Below are 22,248 nucleotides of genomic sequence, written 5' to 3'. Positions count from 1 at the left end.
GTTTATTGGTTACAATTTAATTTCTTGAGTTGTAGTTTATTTTAGCTTTTCATCTCCTGTGTCATGCATTCAGTCTTGCTTCTCTTGTGTCCTTATCCCTATTGGTTTCAGCTGCATCCAGTTACCCTCTTGTGTCCAATCCCCTCGATTACCTCAGTGTGAGTATTCAAGCCCTGACTTTTACTTTCTGCTTATCCTTTAGTGTCATTCCCCACATATGACATGTCAAATATCAATGTCAATCACTGTTTTGCAATATGATATAGAAGCAACGATTCCAGATTCTTTTTTCCTTTCTCACCCATTCTCTCCTTTGTTATAAGGTGTTTAACTTCGTCGCGTGACGCTATCTTGTTTCCAGCATGTATTTGAAGTTGTAACAGCACAAAATGTCCAAGGAGATGGAGGCGATCGTGGCAGTTTGTCTTGTAATCGGAAGGTTGCCGGTTCGAGCCTCGGCTCCGACAGTCTCGGTCGTTGTGTCCTTGGGCAAGACACTTCACCCGTTGCCTACTGGTGGTAGAGGGCCCGGTGGCGCCAGTGTCCAACAGCCTCGCCTTTGTCAGTGCACCCCAACCCATCTGTGGCTACACTGTAGCTTGCCATCACCAGTGTGTGAATGGGTGGATGACTGAATGTAGTGTAAAGCACTTTGGGGTCCTTAGGGACTAAGTAAAGCGCTATCCAAATACAGGCCATTTGCCAAGGAGATGCATCTTTATAGATAATGCAACTTAATTGGATTGATGATTAACATGATTAACTGGTCTGTCTAGAGATTTTGTTTGCTTTTACTGACAACTTGGTGGAATCTGAAAGTAACCCACACGTGTGACGCAACCACTGAATGATAAATCATAGACTGGGAATTGTCACAAAGCAAATATAGCAACATATTATAGTGACACTGGAATCATTATTCATGGTAAATAAAATAAGGACCTCCAAATGAAAGATGAAACTATAAAACATTTTTGAGTCTTGGTGTAATGTCTGGATAACTGTGATAATTGTGAGTCAATGAGAAGACGTTTTAAAAGGAAAATGCAAAATGCAGTTTAATTTATTTTATTTTTATAAAAGTTGAAAGCTAATTGAAGTTTATCTTTATATATTGTTTTCGAAGGTGATATTAATAATAACTAATGATTAATATATAATTCATAGTTCAGCATATTGAGAGAGAGTACGACCATGCAGGCTATGTTATTCACCATATTACCATGGTGTCATTCCACTATTATTACCAATGATTACCACCCCCGCTAGAAAGTTATGAGTAGAGATGCGCAGTAACGTGTTACAAGTAATGTGCTACTGAAATCCGATTACGTTTTTCAAGTAAAGGATTACTATTACTGCATTACTAAACCGTGATTTGTTTGTGAGAGTCTCATGAGAATGACATACGAGCCTGCGACATCCGTGGCAGCAACAGACGTGTGTTAGATCAACAATGGATAATATGGAGTGCGGGAGAAAGTACGACCATGCAGCTTTTAACGTTTGAACATTACTTTGAGTTTGATTCCCCTAAAAAGTGCCAAAAACAGCGAAAAATCTGAGCAAGCACCTAGCAAGCCCCCAGATCCCCCCACTGACATGACCCGCTGAGGCACCGGGCAAACCTCCACCGACCCCACTCCCGCTAAACAGGTGAAAATAGATTTAAGAGCAACAGGACTTAGTGCCACTGAATCTTTTATTTTATTTATTTTTTGCTCTGTTTTACTTGCATTTATTTGAAAGAGTGAGTGTAAACACAAAAAATTATTTTATTTTATATGCTTGAATATGCAAAGATAGGTTAAATGTTAAACAAATTTCTTCAAGTCAAAGACTGTTATATCATTCATATCACATTTATTTTTTGCTTGATGCAATGTGCATAAAGTTAAAAGATTAAAACTAATAAAACAAGTTTTAAAAAGAGACTGTTGATTGAATTTTATATGATAGATTATGAGGAAAAAGTAGAATTGGGATGAAAGGTCTATTGCTTTAGAATGTATTCAGCTTGTGTATCATGTTTTTAAAAAGTAACTAAGTATTAAGTAACTAATTACTTTTGAAAATAAGTAACCAGTAAAGTAATTGGATTACTTTCTTGGAGAAGTAATTACTATTTTCAAATAACTTGACCAACACTGGTTATGTGACTGCTTCAACCAGCTCACACTGTGTCGTCAGGTTAGAAATAGGCTCAGAGCAACACTCCCCAGTAACAAGCAAGTCACTCCTCCAATCAGGAACTCACAAAGACCCTCACCAAACAATAAAAGAGGATCTGTTGATTTTCTGACTTGTTAAAGACTTGTGACAGCCCTGGCAGAGCTACCATGGTCTTGTGGTGTGGTGTTACTCTCTCTCTTTATCCCCACCTCCTCTCATCTGCTGTTGTGTTTGTTACTGAGGCAGCATTTTCCTATTCTGACCTGTGCTTTTTCCTGTCCCGATGCTAAAGCTAGGGTCTGTTTTGTCACTGGTCTTTTATACTTTGTAGCATAACTCTGTTGAACAAATACAGGTATGATATAGGTGTCACTTTCAGATAGTATTATTTTATTTTTTGTGTTGACATTACTGCTGCACTTGTTGTCGATGTCTTTAATAACTGATGTCTGATAGTTGCCAAAATAGGAATTTCCCAGAGGGCAATAAACTTTAAAAGGGGGCAGGACTGTGGGCAAAATTTAGCTCAGCGCCTGCTGGTTATCTCCTTTCTGCATAGAAAGGGGAAAATTCTTACTGACTTACTGACCGACTTTCTTGCAGGAGGCGGGTTAGTGAACGAGTTTCACAGCTCGTGAAACTTAGAAACCAACCTGGTGACTAAAACTCAGACACGAGAATTGAAACTCAAGAATGAAAATGAAATCAAAACAAAACTTTAAACACTTTGAAAAGTAATAAAGGCAAACTCAGGTATATTTAAAATAATTCAAAAACCCCAAAATATACAAAAGCCATTTTAAAAGTTATTTTAAGTCATTTTAAAGTTAGTTTAAAGAAACGGTTTTGCCCTGATTCTGCCTCCCTGTCGCCTTTCTGGGAAATGTGGCACATGATTAACACGTGTTGACTCAGTGTGTGTGGCTGCTGCATGATGTCATGGATGGCAAGGTGGTGACGGCTGCATTAAGCTATTAAAACAAGCTGAACAAGTTGTTAAAACCACACAGAAGTTCTGTTCCAACGTTTTTAGTTGTTTAAGTCATTTTTTTTGTTTACTAATAAAACAACAAATATATTTTAATACTATGAGAAACTCATGGCAAACAAACAAGCAAAAAAATCCAAAATAACTCGCACCAGGACTCACATTACTACTTTAATATATACATAAAATGTCGATAAATGCTATTATTTGAAATATTACTACATAAATAAATACATTACTGTAAAACTGTTAATATTTTCTAAATGGGTTTTTGGGCACAACAAGCGAGAAGCAATTAATGAAAATGACTCCGAAGAAGATAAAGTCAGATGTCGTAACTGACCTCAAAACCAGATACAAAACCTGAGTGGTTGGTGTAGAGGACACAGTCTTTGAATAACAGTGTTTCCATTCCTTATCTCCTTAACTGCACCACTCATCCGCACCTTTGTTTCCTCATTAGAAGAGTACAAGTCGCTGTTGAACATTTATAGCTGGTGGAAATACTCAGCAGCAAGGATACTCACAAATATTCCATGTAGGGAACATGTTACTCCAGATACTGTTTATTTAATGTGCAATTCAATTTTAGATTATACTGATTAATTTTAAATCACTACATGGTATGGATGCATAGGGTGGCAGAAAGGGCGGGGGGGTCATGTTAGATTCTTAGTAGGTGAAAACACAATTCCTTTGTTTGCAGGATCCCATTAACTCAGGCAAGTTTTCACCTGAGTAGGTCCTTAAGTAACGGCAGGGCAGGACGCAAGCACAATCTACTAGTGGGTAGAGTCAAAGGCAGGATCTACTCGTCTTCCCTGAGAGCAAGGGAAATTATTAGAGAGTGCATGTGAGAAATATGCAAAAAACGGGAAAGAAAAACCATCAGGAAATACGTTTTCACACCACTGTACGGTCCAGTGACATTGGAGGTAGCCACAATCCTTTTTCTTTATCGTTTCAGAGTCATGTGGCTGGGCTTAGCCTGTATCAGCTGACATGAGGTCAGAGGAGGGGTGCACTTTGCACACGCCTTGCACAGGTTGCCAGGCTATTGCAGGTCCAACACAGAGAGAGGGGCAACCATTTAGTCATATCGTGTAGGTCTTTGGACTGTGGGAGGAAGCTGGCGGAAACGAGAGAATATGCAAATTTCACATTAAGGTTCCAGCTCAGATGAAAGTTTAACTTTTTTGCAAGTGCTAACCATTGCACTGCTGTGCCACCATAAGATTACATTTAGTGTGAGAACAGCTGAAGAATTCGGCTTAAAAATATCAATGAGAGTTGTTGCTTCTAAATAAAAAATGCTGAAGAGAGTGTTTTTGCATGTGTGTCCACTTCAAACCACACAGAGTTTACAGTTGAGTGCTTGACGGATGTGGGGGGTGTTGAAAGAGGAAGCGCAGCTTGTCGTCACTGTGCTGCTGCTACCAGAAACTGCAGAAGAATGAAGACAGACGGACCACAGAAGGTAACACAGAAACACAGCAGATAAAACACATTATTATTATTATTTTTTTTTTTTACAATTAAGGCTGTATAACATCGATATGTAAAGGATTTTTTTATCTGATGAGATGTTGGAACAAAAAAATCCAAATCATGATTTCACTGGTTTCTACATTTCTCTGGTGGCTCAATGGTGTAATGCTTAAACGAAAGATCCCCATTTGATTTTGGGGTTGTGTCCAAAAGGGGAACTGGCATAAAAAGCCGGCCCAATCAAACATGTAGAACCACCTGCTGTGAATAAGTGAGCAGCTGAAAGTAGTTTCATCCTCTACATTTATCTGAAAGTTTAAGATTTTACCTGCAAAAGATGTGACCAGCTCCTAAAAATGAAATGCTGCTCCTTAAACCGCTAAAGAATGGATATATATAAAAATAAAAAAATCTGCACCTCAACTAAAAGATTGGAAAAAAAATATCACAGGCATTAATGAATACATTATTAATGACGGTCCAAAGTTATAATTCTCTGACAGGATATAACTCTCTTACTTTTACTGCTGCTTTAAGTGCAATAAGGTGCTTATGATTTTTTTAAAAAAAATCACAATTAGGATTTTTATATGGTTTTATTTCTGCTTATTCAAAGACTGTATTAATTTAATAGTAAGTCAATGGAAATATTTTAAACTGCTTGCTTGAAAGTACCAAATGTATTTAGTGCCAAAAAGTAAGTAAAGTACTTTATGTCTGGGTATCTGCTGGCAACTGAGGGAAATAAGTAATGGGATAAGCTTTACACAGTAAAAGTATACAAATTCATCATTTGGATACAAACAGGAGGAAAGCGAAGAAAAAACGTACATTTTAGCAGCTAATTTTTATGAATAAAAACACACAGATGGGCCAGATAAAGAAAAAAACACTTCAGATGTAGATTACAGTGTCAGAACTTATTAAATATTACGACATAAAGTATGCTAACATTCAGGATTCAGAGCTTACATTTGTCCCAGGTTTAAATTTTAGTAGAGAAATTAAAATAAGGGTCTGCGATAGTGAGAATGAAAGATTAATATGAAAACGCAATCATTAATCCAAATGTACAGAATGAAGATAGGAGCTGGTGTATTGTTTGTTGCAGTAGTGGACAGCTATTTGTTGGTGAATATGTACATATGCAAATATTCAGTGAGAAGGCTTGACATAAGCTTCATTTAGATAAAAACAGTAAAGACAGCAGTCCTACATCATTAGAAAAAAGTTCCTTAAAAAACTTTACATTGAGTTTTGAGAGTCAGGAAGTTGCTATATGCTATATTCATATTGGAGATCATTAAAAACCTTTTAATCTGCTCTGAAAATCAATGCATGCTTTTGCTGCCAGATTTATAAACACTGCAAGATTTTTACACCAATTTCCTCTAGCATATGTTCACTCCATTGCTCATGGCGATAGATCCAAGTTTTTCCTTCATCGGGATTTTTGGCGCGGCAATGTGAAATTTGTTGCCGCTGTAATATTAAATTTTTTTATTATTGTGGTTTAAATGACTCAATACGGTTGGATTTTTGTTTATCAGATGAGAAGTGAATGCACAGATTTCATTTAGATAACAGGCATTTTCACTCTACTGTGCGTGGACCAAAGGCGTTAAATGAATAACAGCGGATAGAGCGATGTTTGGCATCATCCAAATACCGAACACGTCCACGTTTCTCTGCAGCAGGACACAAAATCTTTACAAATAGCAACAAAGATTCATCAGCGCACAGAGAAACAGTAGGTGCTGCAGTGGGGCTGTGATGGAAAAACTGCCGCCCGCTGGAAAGACAGACTTTCCAATGAGACCACAACTTGAGACCTGAAACCAAAGCATTTCACAATGGATGGAAATAATAAACTATGATGTAGAATGAATAAGTCATGTTCTAACCCAGCACTGAGATGCTGATGATATTTAAAGGTGTTAAATATTTACATACATCCCTTTCCAAAACGCTGCAATAAATGTTGGCGTCTTACTTAGATCCCACGCAGAGTTCACTTGGACTAAATGTGTGAATTTTGCCTAATTGTCACTGTTTGCTCATTGTAAACTTAAATGCATTACTTCATTCATGCAAATTTGCTTTTATACACAGTAAACAAAGATTTACAATTTTATGAAGCCTGGTGAGGAAAAACCTGTTCAGACAATTGAAGAGAAGTGACGATTTGTTAATTTAATTAATTAATTTGTTTATTTAAATCTTATTCAGCCTCTAATATATACAGACTCTTGCAGGGGTCATTTCCTGTAGACTTTGATAAAGACCAGTCATATAATGTCTGACTGTAGCTAATAAACTGAATACTTTATTGGCTACATTTACTGGGTTCGACCATCTCTTGCCTTCAGAGCGGTCTTAATTCTTAATGGCATCGATTCAACAAGGTGCTGGAAATATTTCTCAGAGATTTCAGTCCATGTTACCACAATAGCATCACAGTCACTGCAGATTTGTCAGCTGCACATCCACGACAGGATCCCGTTCACCATATCCCAAAGGTATTCTATTCTATTAGATTGAGATCTGGTGACTGTGGAGGCCATTTGAGTACAGTGCACTTACTGTCATGTTTAAGAAACCGGTGTGGGATTATGTGAGCTTTTTGATATGAGATTTTATCCTGCTGGAAGCAGCAAGCAGAAGAAGGGTACATTGTACATTGTAGGGGTGGCTGTAGCTCAGGTGGCAGAGCAGGTCAGCCGCTAATCAGAAGGTCGGTGGTTCGATCCCAGGCTGCCTCCTGGCTGCATGCCAAATATCCTTGGGCAAGATACTAACCCCATGTTTGCCTACTGGTGGTGGTCAGAGGGCCCGGTGGCGCCAGTGTCCAGCAGCCTCGCCTCTGTCAGTGCGCCCCAGGGCAGCTGTGGCTACAATGTAGCTTGCAATCACCAGTGTGTGAATGTGTGTGTGAATGGGTGAATGACTGAATGTAGTGTAAAGCGCTTTGGGGTCCTTAGGGACTGAGTAAAGCGCTATACAAATGCAGGCCATTTACCATTGTGGTCATAACGGGATAGACGTGATCAGCATCAAAGCTCAGGGAGGCTGTAGTGTTTGAACAATGGTCAGATACAAATATTCCCACACCATTACACCCCCAGCAGCCTGAATCGTTGATACAACGCAGGATGGCATACCAGCATAACCCTTTCATGCTGTTTCCATCAAATTATGACCGTTCCATCTGAAGGTTGCAGCAAAAATCCAGACTAATCAAACTAAGCAACATTTTTCCAATCCTCTGTTGCTGAATTTTGCCTGCGTGAACTTTATCGTATGTTTCCTGTTCTTAGTAGACAGGAGTGGCATCCGGTATAGCTTTCTGTTTTTTTAGCCCATCTGCTTTGAGATGTTCTGTGTATCTTGGTTGTAATGAATGCTTATTTAAGTTACTGCTGTCTTCCTATTAGCTTGAAGCAGTCTAGCCATCCTGCTCTGACCTCTAAAGCATTTTCAGCCAAAGAACTGCCGCTCACTGCAGTTTTTCTCTCTGTGCTTTGAAGTTCGCATGATCGTCTTGACCATGTCTAGATGCTTAAATGCACTGAATTATTGGCATGTGATTGGCTGAACTAGACATTTGTGTTAAGGAGCTGTTGAACAGGTGCCCCTAACAAAGCGGCCGGTGACTGTTGGGGTTGCATGCTAATCACAAACACCAGCACTCGTACAGACACAAAAGTTTAATATTTATCATTATTACCTGTAAATGAATAAGCTATACCAAATTTTCAATTAAAAAAAGTCGATAATTAATTTTTCTTTGAACACAAAGGCAGCAACAACTTTAAACTTAAAGTGAACTTAAATTCAATTCAATGTAAAAATTCTCTATTTTATGAAAACACAACTGAAGCGACATATTGTGAGTAATACTTGAGTAGTTTTAGCTTTTCAACCCAGTTGCACAGCCTATCTGACCTCTCACACTCCTCTTAAATAAATTTACGTTACATTTTTTTAAAATCAGATTCTTAAAATTTGATTTAATCTGCACATTTGTTGAACTCTCTTAACCTTAACCCCAGAGATCATTGCCTTTTGTTTATTCTTGGAAAAGGAGGGCTGACCAGACTTTAAAAGAAATGCGCTCCGTGAGAAAGTTGCAAAAAACGTCTTCCAAAACGAGCCTGATTAGTCACCTGCTGCAGATGAATAGGAAATGACCTTTCTGAGATCACACTATAAAATAATGTGTCCTTGAAAAAAAACAGTTTTCTTGCATTGGGGTGTTTGATGCTTCATAAAGGGTGTGGGCAGGTGTTAGTCCCATACACAAAGCAGTGTTTCAGTTTTGTTTTGGCTGACCACATCCTGTGGTTCTTTGCCGTGTTAACAGGAAAGCAGCAGCAGCAGCTGCTTAAGCCATGTAGGTGTGAATGCTTGTTGACCAGTAATGTCTGCATTAATATAACTAAACAAACTGAAGGGATTAGTTTGAGTTGCTCTAAAGTCTTTCCTCTCTCTCCTTTGTGTGTCTCTCAGGTATGATAGGAAATTCTGGCCCGCTGCCCGCAGTCCTGACTGTTGCGTCAGTGGCTTTACTGAGTCTGCTGACGCTGCTGTGTCTGCGATGCAAAAGGAAACCCAGTAAGTACATTTCTCAGAGAGCTTGGACCGATGTGACCGATTTCAGGTGTGAATAGTGATATACACAAACAACTGAACTGGAGACACATACGGGCTTTGTTTTACTTCGCTTGAACCACATGAAGCAGTTTGGGGGGAGGCAGCTCTTCACGCTGTCTCTACCCGCTTTCCATTCTTGGGTCAAGCACAGTAAGTACGTCCTCCATAGGGAGGTCTACTGCACAGCTGCAGAACAAATGAGTTGAAAGATCAGCAACACCACACGCTGTATGTGGGTCACAATGCTGAGGACAATGTGGGAGCATGCTGGTCCCCTGCAGAAGAACCACATGCAGTCTTTATATTATCTTGATCTCTTTAATCAGATATGAGCACTATTCAGCTTCACACCTACAGCATTTTACAATCACAAAGACACCTAACATACATGTCTCTGGGCTGTCAGAGAGAAACCATGCAGACGCGGGAGATCTTGCATACTTTTTACAGAGAGGCTGGCACCACCCTGTCGCTTCAAAGCAAAGATAGAGATGTGAAAAAATCAATTTACCCTTGCTTTTTTTTACACATCCACACAGACCAGACATGGAGGCAGGATTTGGGGGAATTAAAAATTTAGCGATTATAGATATATCATTGTAATAACATACGTTCCATTACCACATTTGTCCTTGTCAAGGTAAAGACCCTTGAACAAATGTTAACAGCACAGTGATCCGCTGCGAGCGAGCACCCAGCCCCCACAAGCCGTCGTAGCAGGAGCAGAGAGCAAAGAGACGAAAGAAAAGCGTAGAGCGAGGACAGACAATAAAATAGGGCAGAAGTCAGAACCACCGAAAAAGCTCTCAGATTTCAAAAACCCCCCAAAACTGTGTTGTAGTATAAAGGAATGCTTAAAGTCAGGTACAAATAAAGCCAGTTACATTCTCGCTTTTTTAGATCTAATAGTTTACAGAAGTGATGATTTCTCAGAGATGAGATCATGTTTTTCAGCTTTGCCTTTAGTCCAGCACAGGGGTGTCAAACTCATTTTAATCTGAAGGGCACATGCAATTTAATTAGATTTGACATGGCTAGAAAAGTATTGTATAATAACCTAAACGTGCTCCTTTCAGTGCAAAGAAGCACAGATGCACTTTGAAAACATCAAACTTTATAGACTTAGAGATGAAAATAACTACAGTTTGAGGAATACGTGACTATGTTTTATACACTTCTGTCATTTCAAAGATATGTGACTGTTGTAAAACAAAGAAGCATAATCTAACCAGACTGTGGTGTGGCAGGTCGTGGGTGATGCCTCTCAGTCAGAAGCACGTTACACTGAAGATGATTCAGATGCAGGCTCAGAGGAAAATAACAAGTTTTACTCTCATTATGTGATACATTCTTAATGACTTCACAAAATAATGATTCCTTGCTATGATAGGGGTCTGATCATGGAGGACTTTGTATGTGAGGATTTTAAATTCTATTTAACGAAGAGCCAAGGTCACTTTAAAAGGGGGATGAAAGCAGAAGATCATCAAACATGCTGCACAGGAACTGAATAGGAACATGTGATGACAGCCAGCAGGCTGAGTAGAAGACAGAGCTATATACACTCACTGGCCACTTTATTAAGTACACCTTGCTACTACCAGGGTTGAACTGCCTTTTCTTTCATGACTGCTGTAAATTTTCATGACTCGACAAAGTGTTGGAATCATTCCTGAGTGGTTGTTTGAGTTTAATATTTTTTTCCTATCAGCTCAAAACAGCCTGACCATTCTTCTCTGGGGTCAACAAGGCATTTTCACAACTGCTGCTCACAGAATATTTTCTATTTTTCAGCCCATTGTCTGCAAACCATTGAGCTGGTTATGTGGGAACATAGACTAGCTTTTAAAGTCTCTTAAATAACCTTTCCTTCCCTGTCTGATGCTCGGTTTGAGCTTGAGTGGGTCGTCTGTTTACATGCCTAAATGCACTTAGTTGCTGCAATGTGACTGGCTGGAATATTTGCATTAAGGAGCAGTTGAACAGGTGTTCCTAATAAAGTGACCAGCGATTGTATACAAAGAAGTCTGACAGGCAAAGAAAAACAGGAGAAACACATTATCAAAAAGGTTAAAAAAAATCAGGGAGTCCAAGGACAATAAACAGGAAGCAAAACTAACACCTTATACCCAAGAAAACATCCTTCATCGCAAACACAGGAAATAACCCAAAGACACTGAAAGACATGAACACTAACACAAGATGACAAAAGCAAAGGGAGGGACCAAGAAGAAACACGAGATAGACTAAAACTAATGATAGAAAGGATCAAAACACAAAACTGAACTTATTTCTTGAAGCCATTAAGTTAAAACTAAAAGAAAGAGACTCAACATTGCCAGGACTAAGACTTGCAATGTGTGGATAACAAAGAAATCAAAACAGGACTCTGAACCTCGAAATTGAATATATCAACTTAGATTTCAAAAAAGAAATTAGGGACAAATAACGGGGACAACTGAAGATCAGTTTTCCATAAATTTTGCCATAACGTGGAGTCAGTCTGCGATAGGCTGAAGTTGGCAATTATATACTCAGTGTTGGATGTTTTTTTCTTTTGAGCCAATTTATTGGCTAACATTATCTCAGAATGGTGATGCAGGAGATTCCCAGAGTAATTTCATAAATGTATTTATTTTCATTTATTTATTAAAATATCAGTATTTAGTGTCCCTTGTATCGATACAAAATATTGCGATACAGTGCTCTATCAGTTTTTCCACCACCAAGTCTTTCCATTCATCGTTGTTATGAGATTACTGGCTATTAGTTTGCCGAGAGAAACAACAGGTGGTGCAAAGTTTGCAGTCAGGTGCCGCTTAAATCCCAGCAAAAGAAAAAAATGAGTCACACCTCCACAGATTTCTCATTTGTTCATGCAGCCTGCTTTCTTAATCATAAGATTTTTGCTTATCAACTCAACATGTTTTCTGCATTGTTATCCTTTATCCTTGAGTAGCTTTGCATGAGTCAGTTTAGAATAATCCTTTTTTTAATCTTATACTTCTTGGTGCAAACCCTTAGTTCATCTTCTATCTGAAAAACCCCCAGTTTAAACTCCTTCCCCTTTAAGCCACTTTCCTTTGCTTGGCTGCTCCTCACAAACAAAGGATTTGAGCGGCAGGTGGGTGGGGCTTCTGCACCCACAACCACAACTGTGAGCCATAGATTACCATATGGCAATATTCACATTCATTAACATCTTGTAGACCACCATAACCTCCTGAGACCCTGCATACTTATATGGAGACATTGGTTATTGCCTTATTGTAGCCTACACTTCATTCTGCTCAGCACAGACTTGTGGAATCACACACATCGTATATTTATAGTCATAAGACACAGCTGCAGTCAACTGGTATAAATATTGAGGTTGAATTCTTTCAACCTGTTTCTTTCTTCTGTCTTTTTTTACCTGCAGAGATCATTCAAGAGGACCGTCAAATATACAATCCACCAACGTTGTAAGTAATATCTTACATGATGATAAACTTTTCAGTCTATAGACAGCTGTAAAAATGTCTGATAAAAACAAATAAATATATATAGATATATATTTTTTGTGACATGTGTCAGATGAGCAAAGTGACTGCAAGAAAGAAAATTACAGAACGTGTCCATCGCTTTCCTGCAAGTTTAGTTTCATTCACTTATTGAAAGTCTCATAAATCTGCAGAAAAAGCCTTAAAATTACATCACTGAACATAGTTAAGCATCTCTAAAGGCCTTAAGCAGTAAACAGTAGTAATAGTAGTAAACTGTGTGGCTACCATAAATATTTAATACCAGCATATTTTAATCACTTCATAAAAGTCCTGACATTAAAACTCTATCTCGACAGCCAACGTGGGGGGAGTCAGTTTGCAGTGATGCGATCAAAAACAGGTAGGCTAAAGTAAACCAATCAAATCTGTACCTCAGATACCGCCTCTGTGAAACGAGCTTTAATGCTTTGTTTAAAATCCTCGTTTTATTTTTCAGTAACCAAAACCAACCAGATATCATCATCATTTGAAGCAGCAGCAGCGTACGTACAGCGTGAGATACTGTCACTTGCAAGACTCTGCACGATATTTAACCGCACTTGGTTATGTGTTTCATGCAGTGCTTATGCATATCTGCGCACACGAGACGCTTTTTATCAGGGCACATAACACAGAAGCCAGATCAGTTAAAGGTCAAGTACAAAGACTCAGCTTTAATGGTGTTACTGCTGAAAAGCACTTCAATCTGCAAACAGTTCCCCCCCGATTCCAGCTTGAGTTTATAAGATGTATCCTCCATCAGCTATTGCTGATTTGAGAATTGATATGAGTGAATTCTATTTGCTAAATATGCCCACGTCCAGCAGCTCCCAAATATTTTATTTCTTATTAATCAATGCCGTAGGTGATTCTTTATTCTCCGGTTTGAAGTCTATACACTGCATGTTAATATGTGCTTTAATACCTCAACTGGTTCTGTGTCCTCTTAGTTTTGCTGAACCTAAATAGCAATGGCAAACATGGATGGACATGCTTAACTTACTTAACTTAACTATTGATTTTCAAATGCAAAGTTAGAAGAAAATTAAATATGTAACACTTTAGCCAATATTCAAATTAAACTGCCTAATTTTTTAACTTTACTGCTACTATGTTTGAAAGCTATAAAACTACTATATGTTTTTGGCAGGGTTTTTTCAAAGTAGGCTGTTTATATTTAAATTATTTTACACAAACAAAAGCAGGTGATACGTAAAAAAGTTTTAAACTACAATAAACTGCATTTTTTTTAAGCTATTATGTTTTTTATATGTTTTTTGGCTCCACACAATTTGCAAATTCCTCAAAAATGTTTGTTTTGTTTGGGGTTTTTTTTTTAGATTAAAGAGTGCCCACCCCTCAGTAAAATGTATTAAACTGCACACTGAACACACAACTCAACCTGACTGTAAGCTAGGGCTGTCACTATATGATTTTCACTGCATGCTGGGCCATAAAAGAGTAAACTTTCTCTCAAAAAGACAATGATCAGCACAAATACAGGCCATTTACCATTTACCACAGTCTGACCAACCTGTGTACTGCCTGGATTGACTACAAGAAACGCTACGACTCAATGCCTCACACATGGATCCTGAAATGCCTAGAACTTGTGCCTAGAAGTTCAACAGGACCTTTAGACCCTCATCAGGAATTTGACAGAGATGGAGAAGTTCAAGCCAATAGCACAAGTCTCCATCAAGTGTGGGATTTACCAAGTAGATGCTCTGTCCCCACTGACAGGCCTGAACCTCCTCTACCAGATGATTGACAAGACTGGCTGCCAATACCGACTAAAGAATGGTGCAATCGTCAGCCACCTCTTCTAAGTGCAGGACATCAAGCTGCATACCAGGAGTGAACAAGACATCAACTCACTGATCCACACCACTAGAATCTACAGAAATGACAATGGAATGTCATCCGGACTGGAGAAGTGTATCCAGGTAGTCACAAAGAGAGGGATGGTAGTTGGAACTCAGGGGACTGCATTACCAGAAAGCAACATTGCAGACATTGAGGATAGCTACAAGTAGACAGGAATCCCCCTGGTAAATGGAAACTATGAAGAGGCCCCTAGGAAAGCTGCAGTCAATATCTATGTCATGCCGGTCATCAGATACTATGCTGGGATAATCAGCTGACAAAAAAAAAAAAAAGAGACAGAAGCCATTGACATCAAGATAAGGAAGCTCCTTACCATGCATGGAGTGTCAAATCTAGCACCCTGTATGATAGAACCACTATCCACGATAAAACAACAAAGATCCGTGTGTACATCAGGAAGATGGGCTTAGTGAATACCTCAGGCAGCAGAAAACTGAGAAAGAAGATGAGCAAGAAGGGGAACCATTATACAAGGACAGGCCTCTGCATGAAAGACAGCACAGAGGCACTAATCATGGCAGCACAGGAACAAGCTCAGAGAACAAGATCCACAGAGGATGGGGCCTATCACGCCAGTCAAGACCGCAGGTGCAAGGTGTGCAAAGATGCCACTTAGAGAGTCAAACAGGGTGCAAGATGCTAGTAGAGAAGGTGCACATGCAATGCCATATCCAAGTGGTTGTCATAATATACAGGAACATTTGTGCCAATTATTTCCAGGAAGTCCAGAGGTCAAAGTGGGATATGCCCCCTAGGGTGGTTGAGAATGACCAAGCTAAGAGCCTGTTGGACTTCCAGATACAGACAGATAAACTGGTGATGGTTAACCAACTGGAGATAGTAGTGGTGAACAAGCAGAGGAGGGCTATAGTGATAGATGGTCAGTGGTCAATGGTAACTTTATTGTTCCCAATGTGAAATTGATTTGCAGTATATCTACTCATTAAACAACAGATACATTGTATTAAAAAAACAAAGAAATAAAAAAAATTAAAAAAACCCATCCCGTTCTATCAAAAGCTTATGGTTTAGTGTTATTAAGCATAACAATAGCAGTAGGTATAAAAGAGACTCTGTCTCCTGGTCTTCACTGCAGGCACTATATGAATCAGCTCAAAATTTCTAAAGAGAGGATGGTCTGAACATAACATGGCAGAGGTTGGACCTGGACCTGAGTCCCCCCTGAAATCTTACCAGCCACTTTAACCAGGTTACCAAGTCTGGTCTTATTTATCAAGGACAAATGACCTGTACCAGGCAATGATACAAAACATTATAGCTATACCAAGTGACAGCAAAATCAGAAAGAAGGAACACAAGAAGCTTGAGAACCTTGGAGCTTGAGAAGATGTGTGTGTGTGTGTGTGTGTGTGTGTGTGTGTGTGTGTGTGTGTGTGTGTGTGTGTGTGTGTGTGTGTGTGTGTGTGTGTGTGTGTGTGTATCTATCTATCTATCTATCTATCTATCTATCTATCTATATATATATATATATATATATGTGTGTGTGTGTGTGTGTGTGTGTGTGTGTGTGTGTGTGTGTGTGTGTGTGTGTGTGTGTGTGTGTGTGTGTGTGTGCAGCTCAGCTAAACAGAAACAAATAAACTCATGATGGAATCAAGGGGAAACTCTTAGAATAAAAAAAAAATGCACCTAACAGCCGCTCAAAGACATTCTAACTTAAACATTAGAATTATTGTTTATTTCTTTATATGCTCACAAACAGAAATGAAAAAAAAAACTACTGTGCGATGTTCTTTCTTTACATCTTTCACAACCACCTGCAGACTTATTATAATTCCAGTCTATGTTCACCTGAGGGTGAACTACCAAATAAGAGAACATAATCAGGCTTTCTTTTCTTTTTTTGCATTTGCTGGCTCAACAAACCATAAAACCGGACTCAGAGATAACACAATGATGGTTATCAGTTTCTCTGTTCTGCTTGCTGCTTCACACTCTGCGCTCTCTTAAAAACACGTATTTAATGCATCATTTTCTTCTGCACAAAATGGATCAACTAAGCAGAGCCTATTTCAGACAGAAATTATCAGAGAAACAGGTAATTTTCTAGAAGTCAAGAAGTTAGCTACTGTCAACAGTTCCATGTGGATGCTTGTTTCCACCACTGAAAAACAAACAAACAAACAAACATAGTTTGTTTGTTTGTTTGTTTTTTTTTGGGGGGGGGGGGGGGGGTTGCCAGGTAGAGCGAAGTCAAAATATTGATTTATCATCTCAAAATTTCAACTTAGCAGTTTTTTTGGTGTAACAATCCAAATTTTTAACTTATTGTTAACAAAAAGAAAATGTTCTTTTTTTTTCAGAAGATGAGCAAATATTATCACCATAATATCAGCTTCCTATCTGCTTCTCTGTGGCATTTCATCCCAAATAAACTTCACAGTTCAAATGGGTTTTTTTGTTTTGTTTTTTTCAGTGAAACTCGAGAGCCATCTGAACCTCCAGAAGGTAAGCCCCCCGTGTTTTCTTATGCTTAAAGAGCACACGCTCTGCATAACTTGCCATGGTGTTTGCAGTGTTTAATCTGAGGTTTAATAACTGTGCTGTGTTACACCTGCAGAAGATGAACAGTCAGACTACATAAATATTGACGGTAATAAGTTAACACACACACACACACACACACATCTGGATGGCTTTTAAATTTAAATTCTTGGTGGTTTTTTTAAATTAAATTATTGTATTATTGTCTTATCTTTGATGTGGTTCTGCTGTTTAACCAGTCTGCGGAAGTGTGGAACGTGACTATGTGTAAGTATTCAAATTCTTTTTAACTGACCTTCTTTTTATGGACCTGCTTTATTAGATGTGTACTCACGAACAGCCAGAGCCAATCCAGACTCAGTGTTTTTGTTTTTTCATGTCTTGAACCTAGTTATTTGACATTTAAACTTATTTTCAAAAGATAAAATGTCTCTTTTTTGAGAAGGAAAGAGAGAGAATTACCTCCTGAATTTGAAAAAATAACGACTAAAAAAAAAAAGTTTAGAAATATTTTTTAGTAGTTGGACTGGAACTCATTTAAATGATAAATGGCCTGTATTTGTATAGCGCTTTACTTAGTCCCTATGGACCCCAAAGCACTTTACACTACATTCAGTCATCCACCCATTCACACACTGGTGATGGCAAGCTACATTGTAGCCACAGCTGCCCTGGGGCGCACTGACAGAGGCGAGGCTGCCGGACACTGGCGCCACTGGGCCCTCTGACCACCACCAGTAGGGTGAAGTGTCTTGCCCAAGGACACAACAGCCAAGACTGTCGGAGCCGGGGCTCGAACCGGCAACCTTCTGATTACAAGACGAACACACACTTCGATCATCACTCAGAGTTCAGGCTCTTATTCGAGGACACTTTGACATACGGATATTGAAAAGTAGTAAATGACCCACTCTATTACTTGAGACACAGCAGCCAAAAACTAATTAAAGACAATTGTTGTTGCTATATTGCAGTTATGATGCCGAAACTAAAATACTGATATTCCTACTCGTATACTGTGTTGTAAATAACTTATATAACTTAGTGTAATTGTTCTTTTTGCACATCTGCAATGGATCCAACATCTGCAACACGCAGAGTGGAATACATGGACACTTATGACCAGTTAATGTAAAAACCAGTTAATCTGGAACACTGGTTTCACATTTAACTGTGCCAGCGTCATCCTCACTGTGTTTTTATTTAAAACTGGGTGTTGCTTTGGCTTAATGTTGTCAACCTCTTTTTCACACGCTGCTCCTGAATAAGTTTGTATTGCAGGTCTGTTTTCAGTCGCAAATGTGGGTGAAACGCTCATTGCATAGTTTAGGACATCGGTATGGGACAGAGTCATGAATTAAACGAGGCATTGAAGCAAAGAATTTGTGTCGAGAATTTTTTATAATCGAATTACTTGATAAATCATTGGAGCCCTACTACACTCCAATTCTGGGAGTAATTCATCTGCAGAAAGGTGCAACAATCAAACATAAAGATGAGTTTTTATTCATATGGTAATGTAGAACTGTATAACATAGTTGTGAGAAAGCAATTAGAATGTGGACCACAATAGAGCATTTGTCCTGTTATGGTTTCACCATTGGTTATGTTGGCTTGTTTGCACTTCTCTTGTATAGTGAGTATTTAAAGGTGATTTACAGTTGTATAACTATTTATGTGAAAAAGGAGAGAGAAAATGGAAATAAAACCAAATACATAAAAGATGGTGCCGTCAACCACTGGTACATATTGAAATCTCAGTCTTACAGCTTTTTTAGACCAAAAGGTTCAGGTGAACACCTATTTGCTAATTAAAGGATCTGTACCACACAGTAAGCCATATTACTTTTCAGACAACTGCATTAAAAATGCACCAAAACTCAACAACTGTTTAGTGACTTCTCCTGGCAGAGCTGACAGCTGTTCAGTGTTCTTAGCAGCTTCCCGTGTCATAACGCCTCTCAATCAAAGCTTTCACAACCTTTCACAGCCTCACCAGTTTCAAAATAGACGTACGATAAAGTAATTCACCCCATGTAGAGTTGTTTAACAGGCTGCAAACATGCAGTTTAATCCTGGAAATGCGGGCATTTTAACATCAGAGTCCATTGGTGTTGGCTTACTTTTGCAGCCCGCCTCAAGTGGCCATTTAAGGAACTGCAGTTTTTTTTGCATTTTGAGCTGGATTCATGGAGCTTTTGTCCCTCGGTTAACCAAGTCCTGTTATTATTTATGAAACTGTCAATATAAAACGTTTAAAGAGCATACACTTTAGTTTTTGTATATGTTTACACAAAGCGATAAAGTGATGAGTGTTTGGTTGTTTGTTTATTTTATAGCAATCCAATCAGTGAGTCGCTGTACGTAAATGAAAAAACCCTTAACAACGGACTGGGTGAGTGATTTTGCTTTAAAATAATCACAGATTTTTAAAAAGCTGACTGATTTTTGCTTAACACTTTTTACGTGGGTATTTTGTGTTTTTGCAGATGACATTCCAGGAGTGTATGGAAACGTTTTCCCATCGATAGAATTAACAAACGGTACGTCCAGCCTTATATTTTCTGACTCCATTCGAGATGTGAGAAGTCGATTGACGAATAAAGAGTTCAACTCATTCAAACTATTGTTTCACCAAACAGACGACGACGACTATGAAAATTCAGACTTCCTGAAAGATGCAGGTCAGTTTCATTTTTGTCAAGTTTGTGCTTTTGTTCTGTGTTTTTTTTGTAATCACTTAATCGAGAAATTGAAATCAAGAGTCCAAGTAGACGTGAAAACGAAGCATCTGATTGACAAATAACTTGTGGATTATACTGACTAAGAAAAAATAACAGAAAGCAGACCGGTGGTTGAGGACCATAGTATCCCAAAATGTGTGTATGCGTGAAGGAGTCTGGACGGGTACTGAGGAAGGATTTTAAGTGAGAAGAATCTTGTAAGTGATACATACTTACCTGTGAGCCAGTGGAGGTTTAAATTATTATGTAGCAACAAAAGAGGTAATACATACTTCCCCTGGGCAAGGTTATCCAATGGGCATTCTGGGCCCAGGAGTCCAAAGAAGCAAAAAACAAAACAGAAAAAACAAAAGACTCACTGAAATCAATAATAGATCTAAAACGAGGAAAAAATAGGTGAGGCAGGCTGAAGTGAGTAACGCTGATAATCTCTTTATCGTGGCAGCTGTTAGTGGGTGAGATCTATTAGGGAGCAAGTGAACATTTTGTCCTGAAAGCTGACGTGTCAGAAACAGCAAAAATGTGCAAGAGTAAAGATGTGAGTGAATCTGATGAGGTCCAAATTGTGATGGGGTTGAGTGTTCCCAGTCTGGAGTATCTATCAAACCTCAAGAGTTGTGCAAAGAAGGAACGATGGTGAGCCAGCAGCACGGTCATGTGCAGCCAGGGCTCACTGATGCATATGGGGAGCAAAAGCTGGCCTATTCGGTCCAAACCAACAGACGAGCAACGTAGCTCAAATTGCTGAAAAGGTTATGCTGGTTCTGATAGAAAGGTGTAAGAATACAGAGTGCATCACATCACTTGTGTCCTGCCATCATGTGGATGTTATTTTGACCCATAACACCTACCTAAGCTTGTTGCAAGCTGTGGTCACCCTTTCATGGAAACTGTATTCATATATGGCTGTTGCCTCTTTTAGCAGAATAATGCGCCCAGCCACAAACCAGAAATGGTTCAGGAATGATTTGAGGAGCACAACGAGTGTTGACTTGGTCTCCAAATTCTCCAGCTCTCAATCCAAACGAGCATCTGTGGGATGTGCTGGACAAACAAGATCGATTGGTGGAGGTCCCACCTCACCACTTCCACGACTTAAAGGATCGTTAGCTAACATCTTGGTGGCAGATACCACACCACAATCCATACCTGTAGGCAGGTCGTCATAATGTTAAATCTAATCGGTGTATATGGATTGCATGTTTTGTTTAATTATTAAAGAAGATGAAAAGCCCTGACTGTCAAGCTCTTGTGCCTATTAGAGGGGGCTATGCACACACATGTGACAAATTAAAGGAATAACCAAAATAACACAGCTAATTTATGAAGGTGTTGGGCAACACAAACAGTTTCAGTGTGCCTCAGCATTGATTCTCCAATTCACCTTTGCAGGGGAGATGGACCAGCGGTCTTCAAAAAAGTATTCGCTTATGTTCTAATGATGGATGCGGAGAGTCCAGCTTGCCAAAAAAGAATATTTTTTTCCCTGACCTAATTTTTATTAGTTTTATTCATATAAGATTGCATAAGAATCATGTTGATTCCACATGATCTGTGTTTTTTCCTGTAACACAAATCTGTTGTCTCATGTTGAAGTGATTTCATCGTGTTTAGGGTAATGGATTTTCACCTGTAACTGCAACTTTATTTCTTAATGTCAAAATTATTCAAAGGTATTATGTTCTGAGTACACAGGAATACTTTTACTTTAGGTACTTTAAGTTTAATTTCTTGCTACTGCTGAAGCAAAGTGCTACTACTTCTGCTATGGCTAAAATGCAAGTACTACTACTTCTATATTATAATTACAAATACATGTATTATATGCTGACTTAATTCTATGATAAATATATTTTGTACACTGCTCTTCTTTAACTAATACTACCTATAATATCAGTTCTAAATATTTTAAAAGTAGTAATCTAATAAACCAAACATACTTTGTTAATCAAGTGTCTGTATTTTCTCAGCATTACAGTTACAAAACTGGAACTGGAACTTGAATCAACACAATTAGCAATAATACTCTCGGTACTCTTTTTCCATGGAAAATTTTGCGTCATCACTGAGAGTTACAAACTGTCTAAAATCTTTCATCTTTATAAAATGATCAGTGTGGCTGCTCTACCAGGTGTAACAATAAAGTTTAACATCCAGGCATCCGTGAAAACAGAATTTATGAAGGTTAGTGGAGCTTGAAGTTAGCAGAGATTTAGCTCTTTGTGTCAAAGTAACTGAGGATAAAACAGAAAAACATGAAGGAGATTTTCCTGGCCTGGCTTTTTAC

At 38.7% G+C, this 22,248-nt stretch overlaps 1 protein-coding gene across 7 annotated transcripts in view; it reads left to right on the top strand.

Annotated features, from left to right (window-relative positions):
* LOC146661054 (uncharacterized) overlaps positions 1-22,248 on the top strand; it is a 31,735-nt gene that overhangs the window by 1,239 nt on the left and 8,248 nt on the right. For 3 of the 7 annotated variants that reach the window (XM_085421159.1, XM_085421158.1, XM_085421157.1), the window contains exons 2-13: positions 112-158; positions 4,519-4,637; positions 9,158-9,262; positions 12,723-12,765; positions 13,143-13,186; positions 13,283-13,328; positions 17,150-17,181; positions 17,294-17,326; positions 17,457-17,484; positions 19,557-19,612; positions 19,707-19,760; positions 19,860-19,901. In XM_085421159.1, coding sequence (XP_085277285.1) covers positions 9,160-9,262; positions 12,723-12,765; positions 13,143-13,186; positions 13,283-13,328; positions 17,150-17,181; positions 17,294-17,326; positions 17,457-17,484; positions 19,557-19,612; positions 19,707-19,760; positions 19,860-19,901 — 481 coding nt within the window. In that variant the 5' untranslated portion in view covers positions 112-158; positions 4,519-4,637; positions 9,158-9,159. Of the gene's footprint in view, positions 1-111; positions 159-4,518; positions 4,638-9,157; positions 9,263-12,722; positions 12,766-13,142; positions 13,187-13,282; positions 13,329-17,149; positions 17,182-17,293; positions 17,327-17,456; positions 17,485-19,556; positions 19,613-19,706; positions 19,761-19,859; positions 19,902-20,883; positions 21,877-22,248 lie in introns of those variants that run through there. The other 4 variants (XM_085421161.1, XM_085421160.1, XM_085421164.1 and 1 more) reach the window with 4 other exon arrangements.

Source organism: Rhamphochromis longiceps, linkage group LG10 (assembly GCF_057381845.1).
Source record: "Rhamphochromis longiceps isolate RC_006_pf linkage group LG10, R_longiceps_female_GT1.1, whole genome shotgun sequence".
Taxonomy (NCBI): domain Eukaryota; kingdom Metazoa; phylum Chordata; class Actinopteri; order Cichliformes; family Cichlidae; genus Rhamphochromis; species Rhamphochromis longiceps.
The sequence above is the reverse complement of the archived record's forward strand: the minus strand, read 5'-3'. Positions and strand labels throughout refer to the sequence as shown.